This window comes from Narcine bancroftii, chromosome 5 (assembly GCF_036971445.1).
Source record: "Narcine bancroftii isolate sNarBan1 chromosome 5, sNarBan1.hap1, whole genome shotgun sequence".
Lineage (NCBI taxonomy): Eukaryota > Metazoa > Chordata > Chondrichthyes > Torpediniformes > Narcinidae > Narcine > Narcine bancroftii.
In genome coordinates, this window is record NC_091473.1 from 905079 (window position 1) to 917546 (window position 12468).

At 41.9% G+C, this 12468-nt stretch overlaps 1 protein-coding gene across 2 annotated transcripts; it reads left to right on the plus strand.

Moving 5' to 3' along the window:
• The first annotated feature begins 560 nt into the window (after window positions 1-560).
• LOC138763020 (hyaluronidase-1-like) lies at window positions 561-10913 on the plus strand. Of its 2 annotated transcripts, XM_069936517.1 has the most exons (5): window positions 561-893; window positions 2844-3811; window positions 5281-5370; window positions 7030-7398; window positions 7660-10913. In XM_069936517.1, exons 2-4 carry the CDS (start codon window positions 2888-2890, stop codon window positions 7369-7371), a joined length of 1356 nt encoding a protein of 451 aa, XP_069792618.1. In that variant the 5' UTR covers window positions 561-893; window positions 2844-2887; the 3' UTR covers window positions 7372-7398; window positions 7660-10913. The 2 variants fall into 2 exon arrangements, with proteins under 2 accessions (XP_069792618.1, XP_069792617.1); XM_069936516.1 differs by having other exon boundaries at window positions 7030-10913.
• Window positions 10914-12468: the final 1555 nt, after the last annotated feature.

Consider the following 12468-nt stretch of genomic DNA (forward strand, 5'->3'; position numbering starts at 1 on the left):
AGAATTCAGTGTATGTAGAGTTCACAGCGTACGTAACGAACGTGATCATTAAAAATGCAGTTATACTTAGAATGTTTTTGTAATACTAACCAATTAAAACAGTATTAATAAGAAGGGGAAGGGCAAACAATAAGGGTATAAAAATCAATGCACTGTATGTATCGGGGCTCAACTGGTGAGAAGCCAGTTAAGTCCAACTCTGCAGACTTGTAAATAAAGCTTGTCGTGTCATCAGTTTTAAAGAGACTCATGTGTGAGAAGTTTTATTTCTGACAATGAGGACAGGGCAATAAAGGGAGGGCAATAAAGGCAGGACAATAAGGGCAGAGTGATAAGGGGAGGTCAATAAGGGCAGGGCTATAAGGGCAGAGTGATAAGGGGAGGGCAATAAGGGCAAGGCAACAAGGGCAGAGCAATAAGGACAGGGCTATAAGGTCAGGGCAATGAGGACAGGGCAATAAAGGGAGGGCAATAAAGGCAGGACAATAAGGGCAGAGTGATAAGGGGAGGTCAATAAGGGCAGGGCTATAAGGGCAGAGTGATAAGGGGAGGGCAATAAGGGCAAGGCAACAAGGGCAGAGCAATAAGGACAGGGCTATAAGGTCAGGGCAATGAGGACAGGGCAATAAAGGCAGGGCTATAAGGCAGATCAATAATGCATGGCAAGTCTATGGGATGGGATGGATTGCATTTGCCCTCGAGGAGAACCAAGCCTTGCGTCCTCCATTGGGTTCGGAACGCATTGCCACGCACCGACTCACTTACCGGCCCGCCTCTGTATCGCTCTGGCTGAACAGTTGTCTCCGCTGCCCGAGGCAGCAGGGAGCTGGGAGAAAGGCTGGCAAACGCCGGTCGGAAGCCGCGTCCCGGAAAGGAGACGGGTTTGCGGGAAAGTAAGGAGCTTCACGTTCATGCGAACCGCGTTTGGGAAATTCTGCGGAGAAAGGGAGGTGGTGGCTGAATCGACTGGAAAACGGGACGGGAGAGGAGTTGGGTGTCGTTTGCTTTTCCTCGCTGGGGGTGACTGGCTTCAAGGGCGGGGAAGCAGATTCAGGGGTACATTTTCCGAAAGAAATGACACCTGCAGGGATGTTACTGGAATCAAACGGGGTCTGGCAACGGCAAGATGGGCCGAACGGCCTCCAGATTCCAAATTAACCGTGAGTTCGCTCACATTCTGCTTTCTTCTGACTGGATGAGGCCCACCATATGCAGACTGGGCATGAAACACCCATTTCCGTCCATCCCATTCATCTGCTCTTGTCCCCACATTTTCAATGCCACCAAACTGAAGTCTTTGTACTTGGCTACAGAATCAACAGTCCTGGAGCTGAGCAGGCTAGTCCTATCTGCCAATATCCCTGCAAACCAGTGGCTTTCAGTCTTTTTCTTTCCACTCACATCCTACCAAAGGCTTAAGCAATCCCTATGTCGCCGGGGTGTTCTGTGATTAGTAAGGGATTACTTAAGGTGGGATGTGAGTGGAGAGAAAAAGTTTGAAAGCCATTGCTCCAAACTGTTCTTCGCCATGTACCTGTCCGAATGTCTTTTAAACGTTACAATAGTCTCCGCCTCTACCACTCATTCCATATACCCAGCACCCTCTGTGTGAAGAAGGTGCCCCTCGGCGTCCCTATAAAATCTTACCCCTCTCACCTTAAAACTATGCCTTCTATTTTCAGATTCCCCTTCCCAGGGAGAAAGGTGATGACTATTTACCTTTCACGTAGTCCCTGATCATTTTAGAAACCTCCTTCAAGTCCCCCCTCAGCCTCTTTGTACTCCAGCGAGTAAAGTCCCAGCCTGTCCTTGTCATTCAAACCGACCAGTCCGAGCAACATTCTGCGAGCTTTCCAGCTTAATCATCATGTTCCTGCGGCCGGGCCAACAGAACTTGCGCGCAGAACCAAAGTCGGTCTCTCCAACGTCCCGTGTCGTTGCAATGTGATACCTTTGCTCCTGTGAGGATTGACGAAGGCTCAGGTGCCAAACACCTACTTCATTGCCCTGTCTACTTGGGTTGCCTCTCTCATGGAACTAGGTGCCCCTTTAACGTTGTGCGAGTACCTCCCTCGTCTCCCTGTCAGGCAGCATATTCCAGAATGCAACCATCCTTTGGGTGAGAAAAAAAATCTTCATATCCCCTCCAAATCTTAACCCTCTGAGTTAACATGGAGAAAGGCTTCTCACTGTCTGCCCTGTCTGTGTCCCTCACAGTGTTGTATACCAAAGTCATGTGTTTCCTCCATGTCCTCTGCTGCAAGGAAACCCAACCCAGGCTTTCAATTCATCGTCATTCCTGTTCAATTCCAGAAGTTGCATTGTGCCTTTTAACACTGTTAATTTGAAGCCACAAAAATTGAAATTGTTATTAGCCAGGCCTTCAACAGGTTTGGTTGAAGACTTGCGTATTTTTTGAAGTGAATTGTCTTTGTTGACACTTAGATGAGGCCACGTTAATAAAGGGCAGCACAATTAATGTAGCGGGTGGCACAAACACTATTACTGTGCCAGCGACCTGGGTTCGAATCCATCACTGCCTGTAAGGAATTTGCACGCTCTCCCTGTGACCTGCGTGGGTGTCGCCTGATGCTTCAGTCTTCCCCCCCCCCCCCCCATCCACCCTTCCAAAAACATCAGTGGTTGGTCGATTAATTGGGTGTTACTGGATGCCACAGGTTTCGTGGGCCGGAAGGACTTTCTACCATTAAGAACTAACTGACAGTTTACTGACCCTAATGCTTGTGTGTTTGGATAATGTTTTTGAATTCACTGATTCAAAATGTCACAGTTGAAATACATTTGCTATCTTTTCTATAAATCTTTCCCTTCTAATTCTTCAGCACTAACTTAAATGCAAACAAGCTGAATTACAAAGAGTGAAGTGATGGCCAGTTCAACAGCATTGCTCCTCACTGGGGCACCAATCCTTCTGCTCTGCACATGCACTGAGATCCTGGGACAACATCAGAAACAAACAAGATCCCCAATTATATCCAACAAGCCTTTTATAACAGTGTGGAATGCCCCCACTGCTGCCTGCAAATCCTCCTTTGGAATTGACCTTAACTTGGAAATATTTGACATAATTGCAAACCAAAATGAATCATTCATTGGACAAAAAGTCACAATTTTTTATGAAAGTAAACTGGGTTATTATCCCCATTACACGGTAAGTGGGGTGCCTGTAAATGGAGGCATCCCACAGAATGCCAGTTTAAAGGACCACCTTATAAAGGCCAAAGAAGATGTGGAAAAATTCATATCAGAGAAAGACTTTGAAGGGTTGTCCGTCATTGACTGGGAGTCCTGGAGGCCCTTGTGGATAAGAGACTGGGATAAGAAAGATATCTACCAGAAGCAATCAAAACTGCTGGTCCAAATGCAGCATCCTGACTGGTCTGCGAAACAAGTGGAGAAGCGAGCACAAATTGAGTTTGAACAAGCAGCCAGGGACTTCATGGAGCAGACCTTGAAGGTATCAAAAGGCCTTCGACCCAGGGGCTTGTGGGGCTTTTATGGCTTTCCTTGTTGCTACAATGATGTATTGACCAAAAACTACACTGGAGAATGTCCAGACATTGAAGTGAAGAGGAATGACCAGCTGGTGTGGCTCTGGAAAGAGAGCATTGTTTTGTACCCAAGCATCTACCTCAATGCCCAGCTTCGATCCACAGAGAGTACGCGGACGTTTGTCCATTACCGAATCAAAGAAAGCTTGCGTCTCGCTCAAAGGGGAGTGAATTACAGTCTACCAGTGTTCCCTTACGCTCGGATTGTGTACGTCAACACTACGGACTTCCTAACGGAGGTAATCAGTATATTTTTTAACTTCCATTCGAACAAGGGATGAGGCCACACCTCTTATCACCCTTATGGAGGGTTTCTAGCAAGTCATAAAACGGGTTGTGGCTACCACAACGCCTTTACTTCACCAGTGATCGGGACTGTGATTCGAATCCCGCGCTGTCTGTAAGGAGTTGGTACGTTCTCCCCATATTGGTGTGGGTTTTCCCCAGGGGATCCAGTTTCCTCCCACCGTTCAAAACGTACTAGGGTGTAGGTTAATCGGGTGTAAATTGCACTGTGGTTAAATCACTGGACTGAATTCCAAAGCCTGAAATGCTGAACTTGATTCATAGGGTATTTAAATTAATCTTCCTAAAGAATGATGGAATAAAAAGCTGGGGTCACGAGCAGTAACCATGTAATTACCAAACTGTGGTAGTATTTTTAACACAGGTACACAATCCTTTACCCAGAACCCTTGGTGGACAGTGTGTTCTGAATTTTGGATTTTTCCAGATTTTGGAAAGCCAGATTTAAGCCCACCCAAATTGTGCTGCCATATCCACCCTCACCCCCTTCCAGTCGTGCTGCCGTCTCCTGCCTCCCCCTCACCCGCCCGACTTGTGCTGCCGGTCTCCATCCCCCCCCCCCCCCCCCCTTTGCCCGCTTGACTCGCACTGCCGGTCTCCCTGCCAGCCCAACTCGTGCTGCCGGTCTCTCTCCCCCACTTTCCGAATTTTGGAGCTTTCCGGATTTTAGATGAAGGATTGTGTACCTGTGAAAATAAAATCTGATTCACTGATGTTATTTGGGACAAGAAATCCTCATCTCTGCATGGTCCAGTCACTCACTTTAATGGTATTTTGGGACAAATAAAAAGGTGTCCCCATCCCATGAACTAATACATTTTTGAACAATCAACAATTAGTTTATTTCAGCAGGCTCTGAGCTGGGACGGAGAAACCCTCCCAGAAGTTGTCTTTATTTGTGTAAAACCAATCCAAGATTAAAAGAAAACTGGTTTAAACATGATAATGAAACATGAACGTCTGCAGACACTGATAAACGCAGAAATGCTGGAGGAACTCGGCAGGTCTCACAGAGCCCAGAGGAGGTAAAGCTATATTACTGATGTTTCTACCTTAATGAAGGATTCGGGGCCCAAATCGTCGGTCACATCGCTCTACCTCCTCTGGATGCTGCGAGACCTGCTGAGTTCCTCTAGCTGTTCTGTGTTTTTACTGTAAACATACTAACAATGTTTTATTTCCCAATAATTAATCAATGAGAGCAAGGAACACAATGTGGGAAGTGATTGGTTGCTCAGTAAAATTTCATTAATTTGAAGCCAACACTTTTCAGCCATTCTGAGCACCACAGCTGAACATGGACAAGTAGGGTGGGAAGCTGTGAGCAGATCCAGGCTGAGGTAGCAGTTCAATGGATCCCTGGATAGTAATATCACAGACTTTCCTGTTTAATTCTTTTTAGATTGACTTGGTCCACAGTATCGGAGAGAGTGTTGCGATGGGAGCTGCTGGGATCGTCCTTTGGGGAACCAACGCTTTAACCCACTCAGAGGTAAAATGTGCCACTTAGTGTCAAATGTCCAGAGTTGTAGTGAAAGTCTGTAACTTCGACATTCCCACATTTAATTTGTTTGATGGTCCTCCCAAATTTTGACCACAATTCTCTACTGACCCACTCCACCCATTACATCTCCTGATCTGGAATAAACACTACTCTTATCAGTGCGTTTTTTAAAAAAATTCTCCAAAAGAAAAGATGGTGGAAATAAGGAGGAAATGTATGAGAAGTCTCTTTGAATTTAAAAAGCATGGATTTTGTGGGCACATTAATTGAATGGAGGCACAGTTAGCACAACACCATTGCAGAGCCAGTGATCGAGACATCCTTGTCGGTAGGGAGCCTTTCTCTTCTCCCCGTGACCTTTATGGGAGCCTTTCCCTTCTCCCCGTGACCCATATGGGTGCCTTTCCCTTCTCCCCGTGACAAGTATGGGTACCTTTCCCTTCTTCCCGTGACCCGTCGGGGAGCCTTTCCCTTCTCCCTGTGACCCGTATGGGTGCCTTTCTCTTCTCCCCTGACCCATATGGGAGCCTTTCCCTTCTCCCCGTGACCCGTATGGGAGCCTTTCCCTTCTCCCTGTGACCCGTATGGGTGCCTTTCTCTTCTCCCCTGACCCATATGGGAGCCTTTCCCTTCTCCCCGTGACCCGTATGGGAGCCTTTCCCTTTTCCCCATGACCTGAATGGGAGCCTTTCCCTTCTCCCCATGACCCATATGGAGCCTTTCCCTTCTCCCCGTGACCTGCATGGGTGCCTTTCCCTTCTCCCCATGACCCGTATGGGTGCCTTTCCCTTCTCCCTGTGACTCACATGGGTGCCTTTCCCTTCTCCCCATGACCCGTATGGGAGCCTTTCCCTTCTCCCCATGACCCATATGGGTTTTCCCCAGGTGCTGTAGTTTTTTCTTACCCTCCAATAAAGTACAGGGTTGTCAGGTTAGTTGGATGTAAATGGGTGGCAAAGGTTTCAGTGGCCGGATTAAATAATATACATCACAATATTGAAGCCCTGGGTAATGTCTTTAACTGCAATAATTGAAACCAGAAAAGGTTGTCATTGGTGGAGGTGGTAGATTGCTGGAGATTTAGATATTCTCCCTCATTCTGTCGCTCCATCGTTCTTAGCAGATCGGTTGAGTTTCAATGACTAGCCTTTCAAGATCTCCAGCAATTGACTTGGTGATGTCATTGTGGTACCAAAAAAAAAAATCTAAACAACACTGCAGTTATTAAAAGATTTGTCCAAAGTTTTGAAGGTTTTTTGGTGCATCATGGCAGAAACGTATAAAATAATCAGGGTCCATTTTTTACTGTACACTTGCCACCACAATGACTTCTCACCAGTGGTCCCGTGATGAGGAAAGTCCTGGAGACTGCTGGAACCGGGAGCGACGGTAACCAGCGGGTCAAGCAGCATCTATGGGACAACAAGGATTGTCAACCCTTCAGGCCAAAACCCTTCTGCTTTGACATCTTGGTGAAGGGTTCCGGTTTGAAACGTCGACTGACTGGTGCGGCTGGTCCTACAGAATGCCTCCAGCAGATTTCTCGTTGTTTTGGATCTGTTTAAATACTTTAAGTTTAATTGAACTGTTGAAGATGGTGTTTTAAAGAGTAAGTCCCATCAATGATCTCTCTTGCTTCCTCTCTAGGAATCTTGCCTTGCTTTAAAATCATACATCAATGGACAGTTGGGTGTCTACATTATTAACGTCACAAGTGCAGCAATGATGTGCAGTCAGGTTTTGTGTAACAACCGCGGTAGATGTGTGCGATCAACCAAAAGTGGTCAAGCCCATCTGCACCTGAACCCAAACTCCTTTACCGTGAAGATAAACCCATCAAAGAACGGGCAGCCATTCTTCCTGTCAGGACAGGCAGCTGAAGAGGATGTGAGAGAGATGGCCGATAGATTTCAGTGCCAGTGTTACAATGGATGGACGGGGATACATTGTGAGATTGCAAGTGACACAGTATTTAACCAGGACTTCTGAGAAATGGAATGAAAACTACATATACCTGTAATTTTATTTTTTAAAAATATTTAGACATACAGCACAGTAACAGGCCAATTCGGCCCCAAGACTCTGTGTCGCCCAATTGACACCCCATTAACCTTCAGCCTGGTAGGTTTTTGAAGGGTGGGAGGAAACTGGACCCCCCGGGGAAAACCCACGCAGACACGGGGAGAACGTACAAACTCCGTGATTTTAACCCCGGTCCCGATCGTTGGCTCCGTAATGGCGTTGTAGAGGCCTAATAGTTTCCTTCCTTCTCTGCAGGATGGTGTCAGGAAGTGGTGACTCTGTGCTTGCCTTTGAATGGCTGGCAAAATAAAAGCTCGTTACATGAGACAACAATAAATTTATATAATTTCAAATGGAATTCACGGTTGCATTTGCCATACATTCTTTGCTTCAATCTGCTCAATGCCTTGCAATTCATTGTTGCTTTGTGTTGTGGTTATCCTCTGTGTAAGGTGTGGTCTGTCATACTAAAGTGTGGTCTTCCAAATTCCAAAGGCCTTCGGCTGCTTCACCTAGAGTGCCTGTTATTGTGTGAATTTACAGTAAAATCCCCAGTATCCAGAATTCAAGCGACTGGCAACCTCAAACAACTGGTTAAAAAAAAAACAAGAGATAAAAAAAATTAAAATAATTAAGAATAAATAAAAATGTAAAGTTTAAAATTGTAAAAGTAATAAGGTGGCACGGTTGGTGTAGCGGTTAGCGCAACGCTGCTATAGCACCAGCGATAGGGACCAGGGTTCGAATCTCACCCTGTCTGTAAGGAGTTTGTACGTTCTCCCCGTGTCTGCGTGGGTTTTCCCCGGGGGCTCCGGTTTCCTCCCACCCTTCAAAAACCTACCAGGCTGGAGGTTAATGGGGTGTAAATTGGGTGACACAGACTCTCGGGGCCGAATTGGCCTGTTACAGTGCTCCGGTTTCCTCCCACCATTCAAAACGTACCAAGGCTTGTAGGTCAACTGGGTGTAAATTGGGCAACACAAGCTTGTGGGCTGTATATTTAAATGAAATAACACATAAACCTTCTGTGAAGATGGGAACAAATATTCAGCCTACGGAGTACCTTGGTCGTGTTTTGCTCGTAGCAACTGTTTGAATAAAATGTATTTGCCCAGGATGAAGCCGCTTGCTCCCTGCTTAGTAAGAGTCTTTTATCTTTACTAGACTATTATTATTAGTAAGGCTTTATCTGTAAACTGAGGGGGGGGGGGGGTGGTTAATTATCTATCATGTTATTGTTTGCCTTTTGGGCGGCTCCGTGGAGGGGGAAGAACCTGCAGATGCAGCAACGGTTAAATGTTTTCAAAGAATGTGACTGAAAATAATGTTAAATTCTTTAAGGTTTATATATTCATGCAAGTGAATTTTGTTTGGTGTAAGTACAGAATAGAATTTTTATCTTTTAAACTGTTTATTCTTAATGCAGGTGTATTAGTTAGAGCAGTGGTTCTCAACCTTTTTCTTTCCACTCACATCCCACTTTAAGTATTCCCTATGCCATCGGTGCTCTGTGATTAGTAAGGAATTGCTTCTTTTTATTATTTTTTTATTTTTCACACTGAACCATATCAACCAAAATATGTACAAACATTTCTCATTAAATATAAACAGTGGCATTTTCTCCTTTTCCCTCCCTCCCCTCTTCCCACCCCCCTCCAAAACCCATAGTCAACATATACAATGCAATAAAACCATAAAACAGTATCTTCACACAAAGGAAAATAAACAAGAAAAATCCGTCATCTATTTGTTACACACTGAATCAAGTCGTTTTGTCTTCTTATCATTTTAGGGGATGAAGGTCCGAGGCAAGCCCTCTCTGTTATGTTCCATGTATGGTTCCCAAATTTGTTCAAATAATGTGACTTTATTTTTTAAATTATATGTTATTTTTTCCAATGGAATACATTTATACATTTCCATGTACCATTGCTGTATACTCATGCTCTCTTCCATTTTCCAAGTTGACATTATACATTTTTTTGCTATCATAATGAATCTTTTTGCGCTTTATCCAATTTGAGGCCTAAATCTTTACTTCTTATGTTACTTAAAAGAAAGATCTCTGGATTTTTTGGTATGTTATTTTTTGTGATTTTATTTAATATCTGATTTAGTTCTTCCCAAAGCGTATTCACTTTCGTACATGCCCAAATTGCATGTATTGTTGTTCCCATTTCCTCCTTACAGCGAAAACATCTTACCGATAATGTTGAATCCCATTTTTTTTATTTTTGAGGAGTGATATATACCCTGTGTAACCAATTATACTGTATCATGCGTAACCTTGTGTTTATTGTATTTCTCATAGTTCCGGAGCATAGCTTTTCCCATCCTTCATTTTTTATCTTTATGTTTAAATCCTTTTCCCACTTCTGTTTAGGTTTATAGATTATTTCATCATTTTCCTTATCTTGCAGCTTAATGTACTTGTTCGTTATAAATCTTTTAATTATCATTGTGTCTGTAATCACATATTCAGAGCTGCTTCCTTGGTAATCTCAGTCTGTTTCCCAATTTATCCTTTAAATAAGCTTTCAATTGATGATCCTTTCTTGGGTGGATTAAAGCCATGGATTGTCCACTTGCACTTACAAGAACTGCCAAGTCCTTGGTTCAATGATGGCACCTTTGACAGTGCATCACTGCCGCACCAGAGCGCGAGAGTTTCAGAAGATATATTTGTGCTCATGCTGTAGGAGTTAGTCTTGAACAGTGAACTTCTGACACCGAAGCAAAAATCATGTCTTCAAAATCATGTCAGGAGGCAATCTGCTGGTCTGCATTTCTTGGTAAACATGTCAGATCGTAGATCAGATTTTTATTTTCAGATTTATTGTCAGAGTATTGCCAGACATCACACACAAACCGGAGATTCTTTTTCATGCGGTTGAGGCAGAATTACCATTTGCCAAATAAAAGGTTCTCAATGTACACATGTAAACAAATAAAGAAATGTAAACAAACTGCAATACAGAGAAAGAAAATCAATAAAGTGCACAGTAAGAGTCCTTAAATGAGCCCCTGATTGAGTTTGGCGTTGAGGAGTCTGATGGCGGAGGGGTAGCAGCTGTTCCTGAGTCTTGTGGCACCTACACCTCTTTCCTGATGGCAGCCGCGAGAACGGAGCATGTGCTGGGTGGTGTGGGTCTTTGATGATTGCCATCGCTTTCCATCGGCAGAGTTCCCTGTAGATGTTCTAGATAGTGGTGATGGGGGTGGGGTTTGTGGTTTGCCTGTGATATCCTGGGCTGTGTCCACTATCAGCTATTTTATATTGGTTCTCAGTTTGGAAGGTACTTCCTTTTTTTTTAGAAACTTTATTAATTTTAACATATGAAGAAAGTAAGTAATTCATATACAGAAAAAATACAAAATAAAGTAATACAAGTACAAAGTAACATAGTTTATACAATACCAATCTCGGCATCTCCCCCTAACAACTAAAAACTAAGACTAAAAAAAAAACTATTTTTAACCCCTAAACCCCCCCTCCCCACCCCCACGATAAAGAGTGAAGAATTAATACTATTAGTATAATTTTAAAAAATAAAAAATATATATCTTAAAAAAAAGATTGATATATATAAAAAACAAAAAAAATTAAGTATTAATTATTAATCCAAAAATTTTTTATTATATAAGAATATATATGAAAAAAAAGAACTTAAACGAAAAAAAACCAACTAATAATAAAAAAAAGAAAAAAAAGAAAAAAAAAGAAAACATATAGAAAAAATATACAATAAAAAAGTTTTTTTAAAGAAAAAAAATGATAAGAAAAAAATGATTAATTCAAACTTATTTAAATTGTATCTAATCAATAAATGGGGTCGACTTTAACTCATAAAAAGACATCTTATCTTGTATAGAAAAAGATATTCTTTCCATAACCAAACAAAACTTCATCTCTGAATACCACCTATCTAAAGACAATACATTTCTATTCTTCCAAGTAATCGCTATACATTTCTTGGCCACTGCCAGCACTAAGTAAATAAAAGAGATCTGGTAATTATCTAATTCTAAATCAATCAACGGTTGCATATTCCCTAATAAAAAATATATCAGGGTCTAATACAATATGAAGATTATATAGATTATTAAATATAGATTGAATACCTTTCCAAAATTGTTGTAACCGATCACACAACCAAACAGCATGTAAAAAAGTACCAGAAACCTGATCACAACGAAAACAAAGATCTGACTTACTAAAACCAAATTTTTTAAATTTTTCGGGTGTTAAATATAATTGATATATAAAACTATAATTAATCATCACAAATCTAGCATTAATCAATTTTCGAACACTATTACGGCAGATTTCAGACCAATCTTCTTCAGTTATTGTTAAACTTAAATCTTTTTCCCATTTCATTTTATCTTTATCCCAATCTATTTTACTTTCACTTTCCAACAAAATATGATACAAACCTGATATATAACCCTTTTTTTGGAAATGAGAGCACATATTTCTCAAAATCAGGTTTCAGACAATAAGTTCATTTGACGACCGCATACCTGTTTTACAAAAGATCTTAACTGATAATACACAAATATAGAATAACCACTTACATCAAATCTCTTTTGCAATTCTACAAAAGAACAAAAATGACCTTCTAAAAAACAGTCAGATAAATTATGTATTCCTTTCTCCTCCCATTATTTCAAAATAGTATTAGATACTGTGAAAGGAATAAGTTGATTATTATATAATGGTAATCTTCCCGACCACTTATTTTTCAATCCCATTTTATGTGATTTACTTGTCCATAAATTCATTAAATGTTTCAATATTGGTACATCATAAAGTTCGTAACAAATTTTTATTCCATCGAAATAAAAATAACTGCCAATTCTATCTATGCCCAACTAGGCATATCTTGTGTGGCCATTAATGCGCTAAGAAATCTAAATTGAGCTGCTTCATAATAAAATTGAAAGTTAGGTAGCTGTAACCCTCCAAATTGAAAATCCCACATCAATTTTTTCAACGCCACCCTAGGAAATTTTCCTTTCCACAAAAAATCCCTAATTACTTTATATAAATCCTTTAAAAAA

Coding starts and splice junctions, on each gene's coding strand:
- LOC138763020 (XM_069936516.1), top strand. CDS start 2,888: ATGGCCAGTTCAACAGCATTGCTCCTCACTGGGGCACCAATCCTTCTG. Junction 3,812..5,280: donor CTACGGACTTCCTAACGGAG/GTAATCAGTATA, acceptor AATTCTTTTTAG/ATTGACTTGGTCCACAGTAT. Junction 5,371..7,029: donor ACGCTTTAACCCACTCAGAG/GTAAAATGTGCC, acceptor CTTCCTCTCTAG/GAATCTTGCCTTGCTTTAAA.